The following is a 14,063-nucleotide window of genomic DNA, read 5'->3' as shown; positions in this document are numbered from 1 at the left end:
CTCTTCTTACTCATATTTCTCATCTGATATTCTCTCTTATTTGTTTTTCTATTTTGCATTGTTTGTATTTTTATAGATACAAACTTTCGAACTTCTTTGGAAACTTGGTAGATTATAAATAAAGGAACAAATAAGCAAGGTGAAGTTTAGTGGCCATATTGTATTTAGCATTCTGAAGACAGGAGTGGTCAAAGGTAGAGGCAAACCAAAACAAAACAAATTTTGATGAACATGGTTATGGTCAGAACTTGGAACAGCAAGAAAAGAGAATGTTAAATTAAAATATAACTCTCAAATGACGATTCACCCCTTACCTTCTCTGCTGATGGCAAAGTAGTTTGGCTGACTTTGTCCCATCAACGCCAAACCAAGCCAAACCAAACCAAACAAATCTAGGTGAAGGCAAGCATCAGGGCTCCAACTCCTGCTGTGAGGAGCAAGCTCTGGGGCCCCGCAGGGTGGGAGGGTGAAAGAAATGCTGGAAGGGGGGTGGGGGAAGGTGAACTGTGTCCCTCCATGGAAGTAGGGACCTCACTGGGAACAAAGGCTCTGGAAAGTCGACAGCAACGGATACAGAAACGTGAGGGTTACCCTGGACGGGGCTTTGTGTCCATCGCACCCCAGACTACCCCCTTTGCTCAACTCAATTCCTCCCCTCCAGGCTAAACTTGCTTTCTGTCGTCAATGTCCATTCTTTCCCCGGGAACCTCTCGCCCACGTCCCGCAGAGCCCACGCTCTTCCCGCTGTAGGATTCTCTCGCCCTCCTCCTTTTCCTTCTGCCTCTGGCCCCCTTTTCTCCTCTCTCGGCGTCTGCCTCCTCCTCCCTTTCTTTCCGGTAAGCCCCTCGCTTTCCTTCCCACCGAACCCCGACTTCGGGGACCAAGTAAGGGGTCGGGGGCGGCAGGTGGATCCGCTGGAAGGGCCGGGCAGGGTGAGAGTTGGCAGGGCGCGGACCCGACGGGACGGAACGGGACGGGACGGGGCGCGCCCTGCAGGCCGCCCGGGGCGGGGAGAGCGGGTCCTGCCCCTCCCGGGCGGGCGCGCGGCCGGCCCGAGGGGCGGTCCCTGGGCTCCCGCTCGCCGCCGCCGCTCCTCGTTCTGCTCCTCACTCCCCAGCGGCTGGAGGCCGGTACCGGCGGGCAGGAGGCGCCCGAGGATGTGTTGCTGGCCGCTGCTCCTGCTGTGGGGGTTGCTCCCCCGGGTGGCGGCAGGGGTCTCGGGCCGGACCTACCCGCACCGGACCCTCCTGGACTCGGAGGGCAAGTATTGGCTGGACTGGAGCCAGAGGGGCAGCCAGATCGCCTTCCGCCTCCAGGTGCGCACTGCAGGCTACGTGGGCTTCGGCTTCTCGCCCACCGGGGCCATGGCGTCCGCCGACATCGTCGTGGGCGGGGTGGCCCACGGGCGGCCCTACCTCCAGGTAAGCGCGTCTCCTCCCGGAGCTCCCCCGGCCGAGCCCGGTCCCATCCGGACCCCAGCGAGGGCGCAGGTGCGGAGCGTCCCCGGGACCCGCAGCTCCCTCTTAGCCGGCGCAGCCCGGCGCCCCCAGACACGCTCACTCTCACCTCCGCGGGCAGCGCCTGCGCTCCCGGACCCCAAAAAGGCACGCGGTAGGGAAGCCGAGCCCGGGTGACCCCAGGCAGGTTTCCTTCTTTGAACACTTTCCTGTCCCCAGCGCCCCACTTAATAGAGGCCCCCCGCCCCTAGTCTACACACCTGCAACACACCCCCCTTCATCCCTGATGGGAAGGGAGAATGACCTAGGCTTTGGCTTTGGGGACCTACCGGGACAGCTCTCAGAGGAGGGAGGGGACAGAGCGCTTTAGCACTTCGCGGACTTGGTGTCTAGGAGTAGAAATCTCAGAACTTCCCAAATTGTGGCTATTTTGGAGCCCCCAGGCGCGGGGCTGATGTCAGCTACACCATTCTCCAGAAGAATGAAGGGTCCCTAAGAATCGCTTAGGGACTTTACTATTCCGAAAGCTGTTCAGGAAGCCACATTTAGAGACCAAAATCGAAGGTCCCCAGGCAAAATATCCTATGAAGTGGCAAAACTTTGGCTTACTTTAATAACCAACAAAGTCAATTTGACCGCTGCTGATTGCTTTGAAGGAGCCTAAGTAACCACCTTGCCTGTTCATGGGTGCCTTACTAAATAGAAAAAAAAAAAAAAAAAAAAAGGAAGAAGGAGATTGTGAGATGACCAGAATGATTAGGCGGTTAGGTTTCCTGGACATCCTTGTTTGATCGTGACCAATGTTTGGATGATGGTGAATGTACACGCTTTGTTACTCAAAAAAATTCATCCGAACATGTTGCGCTTTGCTAAAAGTATCTTGATCCAGATGAAAACTCCGAATTGTTCTGGCATTGCATTAAGGCTTTATAATAGTATTTAAATCAGTGTTCTCGGTGGATTTAGAATGCACTTCTTAGTAATTTTATCCCCAAGTTCTCAGTTAGATTTCCACACCTTTTCGACTGAGATATACCATCAAATTTGAACCCTGATTCTGGCACTGAGCTGTTAACTCTGGCAGGAAATAAAGTGACAAAAATAAAAAGTTCAAAACCACTCTATTGTCTACTTTTTCATAAATTAATCGTTTTTTCCCCCAAATAAGTAACTTTACAACTCCAATAAAATAAAGTTTTATGAGGATTGCATTCTGCTGAAGTCACTGATGTATAAATATTCTCCTCCTGCAGCATCTCAGACATTAACTTTATGAACCAAGTATTTGACCACAAACGCAGGCCTCACTAGGGGAATGACTTACTCTCCTGTGATATAAAGTAGACAATACCTTATATAAATACCTATTTAACATTTTCTTAAAAAAGAAATTTTGACTGTTTGTTTAGGGCAAAGAGTATAGTATGCCCCTTAACTCTCCTTGCATATTCTACAAAAGGGAGAGTAACTATTATTATACTAATATTATAAAAGGGGACACACTTTGAATATTAACTCAGTATTATTTTCCCCCAAAGAGTAGCATTTCTAGAAAGCCCACCCAATTGTATGTCAAATGAAAGGTCTCGAGTAGAATTCTGATTCAAAGTGCCATAATAGGCCCACCACAAAGATGAACTTGGTTAAACTCAGTGTTTTCACCCTGTTGGTGGTTCTTCATAAAGATTGCATAGGACTTAGTTAAGTACTCTTTAGATTGATTTTCAAACATGGACATTTTCTTAAAGTAATTAGTGAATACACATCACTATGAGATAAATTATGACTGGCTGCATTCTCAATACATTTAATGAGCAATAAATAGGATTTCACCTCCATTTTTATTACTAAGGAAATAACATTGTTTTTACATGTCAAGGATGATCATTTTCTTATTTGGCTGACGTATTTTACCATTCCATTTCCCTAAACATTCTACTCATTTTAGGACATATAAAATGCATTAAAATTATGCTATTTGACTGAATGGAAAGACAGTTTACTTAAAATCTGTTTAATAAGATGAAATACACCAAATACTATAAATGAAATAAATGTATCAATTTCAGTTTTATTATTCAGGCAGAATGATTCCATTCTCCAATGCTCGAAATTCAATCTCCTCTCTAGAAACTATTTAAGATTCTTCATACACTAGTGTGAGAAGGGTATTTTCAGCAACTATACCAAAAAGTGAATAGGATTCTCTCTCTCTCTCTTTTTTTTTTTTTTTTTTTTTTTTTTTTTTGAGACGGAGTCTCGCTCTGTCGCACACCCGGTCTGGAGTGCAGTGGTGCGATCTCAGCTCACTGCAACCTCCACCTCCCAGGTTCAAGCAATTCTCGTGCCTCAGCCACCCAAGTAGCTGGGATTACAGGCGCCTGCCACCACGCCAGGCTAATTTTTGTATTTTAGTAGAGACGGGGTTTCACCATGTTGGCCAGGCTGGTCTCAAACTCTTGACCTCAGGTGATCCACCCGCCTTGGCCTTGCAAAGTGCTGGGATTGATTACAGGCGTGAGCCACCGTGCCTGACCATAAATAGGATTCTTAAATGTAGCATATTTGATTCTACTGTAGACTTTATGTTTTATGCAATTTTGCCCCCGGTGAGAACAACATTTGTATAGAAAAATGACACAAAAAACACTGGCTTCTGGGGCATCAATATATGCACAGCAGCCACTAAGAGTTGGACATTTACATCAGGGTGTATGATAGTAACGTAAGTTGCTATCCTAGTCACCTCATCATGTGACTTTTTTGCATATATTTTATTTTATCCTTTTAGATTTAATTTTAAACTAAAACTTTAGTTTTTAAAAATTATTCTGAGTTTTATTTTCTAATTATATTAAACTCTTCTTTTCAAAAGGGTGTTAACTCCTTGAGAACTATGTAAGTGTAAATTTTTATCAATCAGGTAGAGAATCATTGTCTTAATAGAGGTCACAGGCCCAATTGTCTATAGATGTCAGGAAATAAATCTAAGAGTGACTGGGGGCCATTATCTTAAGTGAAACAAGCTAGATGCATGTTCTTGCTTATAAGTGGGAAATAAATAATGTGTACACAAGGATGTGGAGTGTGGAATGATAGACAATAGAGACTCAAAAGCGTGAAGGAGTGGGAAGGTGTGGAGGAATAGAAATTACTATTTGGTACAATGTATGTTATTTGGGTTATGGATACACTAAAAGCCCTGACTTCACCACTATGCAATCTCCGTGTGTAAAGACTCTGTACTTGTAACCCATACATTGATACAAATTAAAAAATGAGAAAAAGAAAAGAGTGATGAGAGCTTGAATGGAACAGGCAGGATGTAATGCAACCGAGAGGAGATGGCACCTAGGGAACCGGGGGTTTTGTGAGTGAATTACTGTTAAAAGGGAATGTAAATCCAATATTGCCAGATCTTCTGTTTGTTCTTTTTTTTGAGAGAAGACAAAAATTTAGATTCTCTCTACTCTTTCTCTCTCTGTGTGTGTGTGTTTATATAAAAATCGTCTAATTACTAAATACTGGCAGCAATTCAACCATCATATAGTGTACGTGCACACACACACACACACAATTTCAACTGGGATATATCTCATAGACAGCCTAATCTGGGACTCCGAGAGAAAGTCTAATATTAATAAAGAATCAACCCAAGTAATGAAAATTCATGAAAGGCAGAGAGGCAAGTCCCATTTCTTTTTAGGCCAGTTCTATTCTGTGCCAGGAAATGGGTACAGTATTAGGGGCCTTGCCCATTGTTTTGGTTGTCTATTTTTGTGTAACAAACCATCTCCATACAGAGTAGCTTAACACAATGACAAATTTCTTTTGCTCACAAGTCTGAAATTTGGTGGGGACAACTCCAAGGTGGGTGGTTGGAAGAATATGAAGCCTTGTTTCCTTGAAGTTATGGCTGGCAGTTGATGTTGGCTCTGGGCAGGGACCTTGCCTGGTGCTGTGGCAGGATCATAGCCTCTCTGTGTGGCTGCTTGACTTCGTCACAGCATAGTGGCAGGTCCCAAGTGGGAACCAAGAGGCCAGGTGGAAACTGTATAGCCTTCTATGACTTAGTCTTTCGCTGTGGTCACAAGCCCACTAGATTCAAGAGGGAATGTAGACTCTATCTGAACATCACGTTGGAAGACAGTCACATGGGAAATCAGCAGTGAAGCCCCAAGTCTTGGACTTTCGATGTTGGGAGAGACTTTTTATTACTGATTCAATCTCATTACTCATCATTGGTCTATTCAGGTTTTTTCGTTCTTGATACAGTCTTGGTAGGTTGTATGAGTCAAGGAATTTATCTGTTTCCTCTAGGTTTTCTAGTTTGTGAGTGTATAGTTGTTCATAATAGTCCCTGATAATCTGTTGCATTTCTTTGGTATCAGTTATACTTGTCTATTTTTTCATTTTTGATTTTATTTGGGTATTCTTTCTTTTTTTCTTGGTTATTCTAGTAAGTTATCAAGTTTGTTAATCTTTTAACAAACTTGTTGATCCTTTGTATTTTTTTGTCTCTGTTTTGTTTAGTTTTGCTCTGATCTTTATTATTTATTTTCTCTTACTAATTTTGGGTGTGGTTTTTCTTGTTCTTCCAGTTTTTTTAGGTGAATTATTAGATTGTTTATTTGAAATCTTTCTACTTGTTGATGTGAGTGTTTGTTGCTATAAACTTTCCTCTTAGCACTGCTTTTACTGCACCCTATAGGTTTTGATATGTTATGTTTCCATTTTATTTGTTTTAAGAATTTTTCTGATTTCCTCTTTAATTTCTTTCTTGACCCAGTGGTCATTCAGTAGTATGTTGTTTAATTTTCATGTATTTGCACAGTTTCCAAAGTTCCTCTTGTTATTGGTTTCCAGTTTTATTTCATTGTGGTCTGAGAAGATACTTGATATGATTTTGATTTTTTAAAATTTATTGAGACTTGTTTTGTGTCCTAACATATGGGCTGTCCTAAGGAATGTTGCATGTGCTGATGAGAGGAATGTATATTCTGTAGCTGTTGGATGAAATGTTCTGTAAATGTCTGTTAGGTCCATTTAGTCTAATGTGCAATGTAAATCCAATGTTTCTTTGTTAATTTTCTGTTTAGATGACCTGTTTAATGCTGAGAGTGGGCTGTTAAAGTTCCTAACTATTACTGCATTGGAGTCTATCACTCCCTTTAGATCTAATAATAATTGCTTTATAGATCTGGATGTTTTGGTGTTGAGTGCATATATATTTAGAATTGTTGTATCTCTAAATATGCATGCAGCTCTTGCTGAGTTGATCCCTTTATCATTACATGATGACTTTCTTTGTCACTTTTTAGTGTTTTTTACTTAAGGTATATTTTACCTGATATGAGCATAGCCACTCTTGCTCACTTTTGATTTTTGTTTGCATGGAAGTTCTTTTTCCATCCTTTAATTTCAGTTACTATGTGGCTTTACAGGTGAGATGAGTATGGAAAGCAGTGTATAGTCAGGTCATGTTTTTTAATCCATTCAGCCAGTCTGTATTTTTAAGTGAAAGCTTTAATTTGTTTACATTCTGGATTATTATTGATATCTGAGAGCTATTCCTCGTATTTTATTAATTGATTTCTAGTTGTTTTGTGTATCTTCTGTTCCTTTCTTACTCTCTTATTTTTCATTATTGTGGTTTTGTGATTTTTCTGTAGTGGTAACATTCTAGTCTTTTCCTTCTTTGTATGTTTGCTCTAGTAGTTTTTATATTTCATGTGTTTTAATGATATTAGATATTGTTCTTTCACTTTTGGGTGTAGGACTCCCTTGGCATTTCTTGTGGATCTGGTCTAGTGGTGATAAACTCCCTCAGCTTTAGCTTGTCTGGGAAAGACTTCATTTCTCTTTCATTTTATGAAGAATAACTTTTCTGGGTATGGTATACTTGGTTGGCAGTTTTTTTTTTCTTTTCAACATCTTGAATATATCAGCCCTTTCTTTCCTAGTCTATAAGATTTCTGCTATTAGTCTAGTCTGATAGGGGTAGCTTTATAAGTGACTTGATGCTTTTCTCTTGCTTTTTTGAGTTTTCTCTGTGTTTTTGACTTCTGATATTTTGACTATAATGTGCTGGGAAGAAGAACTTTTTGAATTGTATCTATTTGGAGACCTTTGAGCCTCTTGTTTCTGGATGTCTAAAGTTTTTTGCAGGACTTGGAAAGTTTTTATCTGTTGTTTTGTTAAATAGATTTTCTAACTCCTTCATTTTCTCTTCACCTTCTCAGATCCTAAATTCAAATACTTGGTCACTTTATGATGTCATATAGGCTTTGCTCATTCTTTTTTTATCCTTTTTATTTATTTTTGTCTGAGTTATTTCAAAATACCTGACTTCAAGTTCTGAGATTCTTTCTTTTGCTTCATCTAATCTATTGTTGAAGCTTTAGAATGTATTTTGTATTTAATTCAATGAATTATTCCATTGTAGAATTTGTTGGTTCTTTTTTTATGACATCTACCTCTTTGGTAAATTTCTCATTTATTTACTGAATTGCTTTTCTGGTTTCTTTGCATTATTTTTCAGTATTCTGTTGTGTCTCACTGAACTTCTTTAAAATCAATATTTTGAATTCTTTTTTGGGGGGTACTTCTTAAATTTCTTTTTGATGAGAATCTGTTGCTGGATAATTATAGTGTGCCTTTGGAGATATCGTATTTCCTTATTTTTTCATGTTTCTTGTGTCCTTACATTTATCATTTGTGCATCTGATGTTACGGTCGCTCCAATTTTTTGAATTTGCTTTCATAGGGGATGACATTTTTTGAAGATTTATCTATGGTGTTGGCTGGGTAGGGCACTTTGGCCTTGACTCTAGGTGTGGGTGGTTGTATAGTCTCTGTGTAATTTTTCCAGCTGTAAACAGTGTCAGTGGTGTCTGTGATTTCCTCAGTGGTTTAGGGTGTGATTATTAGTGGAGGTTGTGGTGAAGTTTTGCTGGGAACTAGGACATTAGGTGGGCCAATCTTTGGGCCTCAGTGGTGGCAGCAGTGGGTTGAGCATTAGCCTCTCTAGGTGTTGGGAATATCAGGGTGGGTCAGGAGGGTGGGCAGGTTATCATGCTCCTGGGTAGCAGGTATGCTGTGGCAATGGCAGTAGCTGTGGTGGGACAACTTTCTGGAACCCACATCGTCAGTGCTGGTTTGGTGATGTCCATGATGAACTGGGCGAGCTGGTCCTTAGTCCTGCAGATGGCACATGAAAATGTACAGCTGCCTTTTTGTTGGGGTGGCAAGGTCACTTCCAGTGGTTCCTGCCTCAGCCCAACAGTGGTGTCTGGGAGTGATGAGTGTCAGTTGGGCTCCACGGATATGGAGGTGCAGGGTCTCTTGGGCCCCCAGGCAGGACACATTGTGTCTGGGGCAGGGCTTTCATAATGGCACTGTGCTGCAGCTGCTTAGGACTTGGGGGTTTGTAGGACTCAGCATGAGCTCCTTCTCTAGAGCAATGCCGTCGTGTGATCTTCAGGCAGTTCTCTATGAGTCTTAGGGCCCATGAGAGTCCAGGGGCTCTCCTATGGCTAGCATTGTAGAATTCTGTGGCAGGAATGTGGACCACTTGGTGTCTCTCACTTACCCTTTCCTCACATTAAGGAGCCTCTCCAGGCTCCCAGCTGATCCCAGCCAAGCTGGCTTCCTTGCCTCCTTCTTCTTCCTTGCTTTCAGTGCTTCCCATCACTTCTCTGTTGAATTCCAGTATTCTGTCTCAGATGATCTATTCAAAATGTGATTATCTAATTGCTATTTTAGCTCATCTCCCTGGAAAGGTGAGTACCAGATGCATTTAGTCAGCCATCTTGAAGATTCCCTACTACCACTTTTGAGTACCTGTCTACAGGCATCCATTCTATCTTGGCGCTACTGAAATTGGGAGCAGTCTTTACTTATTCTCCTTTCCCTTCCCACCCCCTTCTCTCTCTGACACACACACACACACACACTCCACTCACAGGGAGTTGGAAGCAGTTGATAATTTTTCAACTGTCCTACTATTCCATACCCTCTCCACCCTAGAAGAAGACTTTCGAAATTCAGCAACCATGTATTTTTCAGTAGTTGGCAATCACTAATTCAGGGTTAGATCCAATGAGACTACCTCCAGAGGGCAGTGTGACATTTACCTGCGGACTTGTGGAGTTAAGAAATCAGATTTTACTTAAGGCCACAGGCCCTTTAAAACTATATCCAGGGACCTGGCATATGGAAATTTGCACTGCCCATTTTAATCTTTCTGACTCCTTCTGGAGATATTTCTGCAAAGAGGATATTAACAGGTATGATCAAAATGGGAAAGAAAGAGAGAAATGTGGTTGTAAAGTGAAGCCTATCTCAGCATAATCTATTGGATAAGTTGTTCTGGAGCAGCTCATGCTTGTGGAAACGTTTCCCTTGAATGCTGCCAGGGTCAGTTTCTACACCGTCTTTCACAGAAGTGCCGGGGTGAGGTGGGAAGCCATCTCCTTTTGCACTGGCTTTTCAGAACCTCACTATTTTGTCGTAGTGAATCAGCTCAACTCTCATTGCCCTGAAGGATTCATGTCCTTTCCTTGTTGTTTGCCCCTTTTTGACACAGAGCAACTCTACCCCCACCCGAATCATTTAGCAACTGTGAGTGCCCATTTGAGGCAAGTAATGCAGCTGATGAATGCTGAGTTTGTGTGAATTAGAGAAGAGAGCTACGTTGTTGAATATGCCTGTTGAATTTGCACAAAAATTGATTCACCCTTCTTATGGGGGTATAAATTGCCGGTGAATGGAGGCTGAAACATATGTAAACCTTGCTTGCTTGTCTCAAAAACTGAGGCCTTCTGTGATGTGAAGTATCTTCAGCAGCAGCGTAATTGCTGCTGGGCCACTTGCTGAGGAAGTGCTTGGACCTGATTTGAAATCACAGAAAACAGCCAGCATTCTTTGTGGTTAACGATGTGCTTCTTTTAAGCACACCCCAGCCAACAGCAACAAAGAAATGTTTGGAAAGCAAATTGAAAGGCTGTAAGGGACAGATGAAGAGAGTGTGCAACCCTGACGCAGCTCAGCTGGTGCTTTGTTAAGAGATATTTATAAGTCTTCGGATTATGCCCCCCGATTTCCAGACAACGAAGGGACCTCTCCAAGCGTCATGCTTTGTGCATTAGTAATAAGGACACATGCTCCAGAGTAATGCTGGAACACAGGATGATGCTCTTCAGCTGTATGCTTCTCACTGGCAGAGCAGATGATTTCATAATTAGCCCGAGGAAACAGGCAGACCTAACCATCAAGGAAACAATGCACCTGAATTGACAAACAAAGTTCAAGGCTTTAGGCAACCGATGGCATATTTCTGGAGTGTTGGAAGGAGAGGCAAGAGTCTACTTCAAAGAAACTGAATGGTAGTTTATTGATTTTTCGTTTGTAATAGAGCCTTGTTAAAATAAAGTTACTGGTGAAAGGGATGAATTTATTACACATTGTCATGTTTCTGGAAGTATTTGATCCATATGTAATAAAAACAACTGCATATGGATGACTCACAATGCTTTTCATTGTAACTTAAAAAAATAACTGGTAAATAACTTTTAAACAGGAAAAACCTTTCTCCAGGAAGCTTCTTCTAAATCTAATTCTTTTTAACTTGTTAAATTTCAGTAGGGAAAAAAGCTGTTCATAAGGACACCATATAGCATACACACAAAAATGTCTGCAAAAATAATTTCAAACGGATAATTTTTATTAACTGTAAGCTAGGGATCATATGTCTGAATATCATACGAGTAATGTATGGATCAGATTTAATTTATTATGAAGGTCTGTCTTATTCATCTAATTTAGCCAAACATTGTGAGAAAATCTTGACACCATTCCTGCTTTTATGAGCTAAATATTGATGTTTTGTGTATTTACTCGCTGCCTCTTAAGAGCTCATACTTTGGTCGATTGCCCTCAAACCTCCTACTGTTCCTTGCCTCTCCCCTCAATGTTTCAGGTGAGAAAACCAAACCTTAGGTAACTGTTAAATGGCTTACTAGGGCCATACAGATCAGCAGCCTGGATTTATTCCTCTGAGGCCCAATTTGGTGGTCTTCTTCTCCTGAAAGCAAACTGTAACTTACATAAAAACATATGTTAATTTTCCTCCTAAATAGTGAAAGAACATGTATAATCAGATACATTTTAAACAAATTCATAAAATGAAATCATGGCATTTCTCTTACTGCTTTTATTACACTATAAATGGCACACTTACACATTTCCATAATGTGATGTTTATGATTTTTCATTCATCATTGTGATACCTTGTGATAAGTCCTTACAGTGTGTCCTCATGCAATTCTCATGATAGTCCTGTGAGGTCAATATCTTATTACTCTCATTTCGTAGGTGTATAAACCTGGGGCTCCACGTCACACAGCATGGAAATCGTCTGTGGCTGTCATTTGACTGTTTCAGGAAGATACTCAGAATGTTGGAATGTTCATTTACTGAATATTTACTGAATATTTATTGAACACTTCTAGATGCTGGGGACATGATATTGAATGAGATAAAACCATTGGTATCAAGGAGTCCGTATTGTGGTGGGGGGGTGGCAGCAGTAAACAAATAAGCAAGAGAAACATCAGAAAGTGCTAAGTGCTGTGCAGATAATTAAAATGGAGTGACATGATAAGCAGTGTGTCTGTGTGGTTATTTGAGATTAGGGTGCTGATACTCAAAACATGAAAGAAAACAAGTGTCCCAAGTTTTGAAGATTGTCTTTCGACGTTAACCATAGTGTGTACAATTCAAAGCATTATGTACTATGAAGAAGATTATATGGCATGGGCATCAAATAACTCAGTAGACCTTGAATACAGGAAACTACCTACCTGAGAAAAATATAATTAATGTTTTTTCAAATGTGTCTGAACCGCATGAGCTCTCTTTTCTATTTCTGTGGGATTGTTACACAGATGTTTAGTAAGCTCAACTAGAGTCTTTCAAGCTTTGATCTAGAGACTTGGTGATTTTATAGAAGTTTCTTTCTTAGTACTAGGTGTGGATGTATTTCTCTTATGTTCTGTATTCTTTCTCATCTTCAATAATATTAGAGAGCTAAAGGCCTTTGAGAAGATAGATCAACAAAAAATTTATATCTGGGGAAGATTTCCATCTTTCATGCAATTTTTAAACTAAAACTTTGAAATCTCAAATTTCTTAGGAAAAACTAAATTTCTGCCTTTTTTTCCCTATGAAGTTTATACATTGAAATCTCACTTATAAAAGGAAACTCATGATAGATGTAACCAGATAGACACTAGGCCTCCTGGTACTTGGGAGACCCAGATCCTTTTGGATAGGGCCAAGATGAGTTCATGCTATGGCAGACTGCAGTCCAGTCATGAGCAGTCAGAGTTAATAGAGAAATGAGAACTGGGAAAGATACTTTTTATTCCTATGTCAAAATTTCAAGCTCATCTGCGCATTAGAATCACTTGGAGATGTTTTAATAATTCCAGTGCCCAGGCAACCCCGTCCCCCACCAGTCAAAGCACAATCCTTGGGAGGTGGACACAGGCATTAATATATTTTTCAAGTTTCTCCTTTGATTCCAGTGTGGGGCAAGTACAGTAACTACTGACCTTATGTGGTTAGGTTCTTTGGTGGGAATCAGGCAACTCAACCTGCAGAAGCATGGAAAATTCCAGGCATAGGACATGGGGATACAAAGCAAGATTCCCTTACACAGCCATTCAGAGTGACCATCTGATGTTTTAAGCAAGGGCTAGCATGTGCTTGCACATTTAAGATTATTTTTTAAGATAGGAAAATAAGCTGGGTTTTCCTGACATGGAAACTCTTCTAGGATAAGCTTAATGGGTAAGTATTTTCACTAATTTATATAGTGAAGGCTGGGCACAGTGACTCACAATTACAATCCCAGCTACTCGGGAGGTTGAGGCAGGAGGATCACTTGAAGCCAGGAGTTTGAGGCTGTAGTGAGCTGTGATTGCACCACTGCACTCCAGCCTGGGCAACAGAGCAAGACTCTGTCCCCCAAATAATAATAATAATAATTTATGGACTGAGACAACAATTGTTGAACTGAGAGTAGAGGTGTGTTTCAAAATTTTCTGAACTAGGAGGCTTTCTTTCATCCTCATAACCCTCTCCCATTCCTACACACCTTTTGTCAACCAGTACCAGCTGCTCTATTTCTAAGCAACACTAATAACTGCACACACAGAGTTTAAAATTTAACAGTTGTGTGTGGTCACAGGGCGTCAAAGCAATGTTATTTCATTTCATTAGTAAATGAAAGTCCTAGGTAATTCTAGGCTTGTATTTAAGCCAAGAGAAGTATTCTTCTACAAAATCTTTTATTAGAATTAACAGTAACAAAATGGACCCCCTTTTTATTCTGAAAAATTCTCCAGCGTCTTTCCAGTTATGTAAATAGATACCCTTTCCCTTTCCTTTTCATTCTCCAAGGTTACTAATAAGCAGTGAAATGCCCTCAAGCTATAGTTGCAGAGGGAGGAGGAGGAAGAGTAACAGCAGTGGTGGATAATTAGTATCTTATTAGAGTATGGAAGGAACATTTGCAAGTTGATGACTGTGTCAATGCTGCCA

General features: G+C 41.1%; 1 protein-coding gene across 1 annotated transcript in view; it reads left to right on the top strand.

Annotated features, from left to right (window-relative positions):
* The first annotated feature begins 1,096 nt into the window (after positions 1–1,096).
* MOXD1 (monooxygenase DBH like 1) overlaps positions 1,097–14,063 on the top strand; it is a 103,627-nt gene continuing 90,660 nt past the window's right edge. The window contains exon 1 of the mRNA XM_023230631.2: positions 1,097–1,421. Within this exon, the coding sequence (XP_023086399.1) occupies positions 1,158–1,421 (264 nt within the window). The 5' untranslated portion in view covers positions 1,097–1,157. The remainder of the gene's footprint in view (positions 1,422–14,063) is intronic.

This window comes from Piliocolobus tephrosceles, chromosome 5, assembly GCF_002776525.5.
Source record: "Piliocolobus tephrosceles isolate RC106 chromosome 5, ASM277652v3, whole genome shotgun sequence".
Taxonomy (NCBI): domain Eukaryota; kingdom Metazoa; phylum Chordata; class Mammalia; order Primates; family Cercopithecidae; genus Piliocolobus; species Piliocolobus tephrosceles.
The sequence above is the reverse complement of the archived record's forward strand: the minus strand, read 5'-3'. Positions and strand labels throughout refer to the sequence as shown.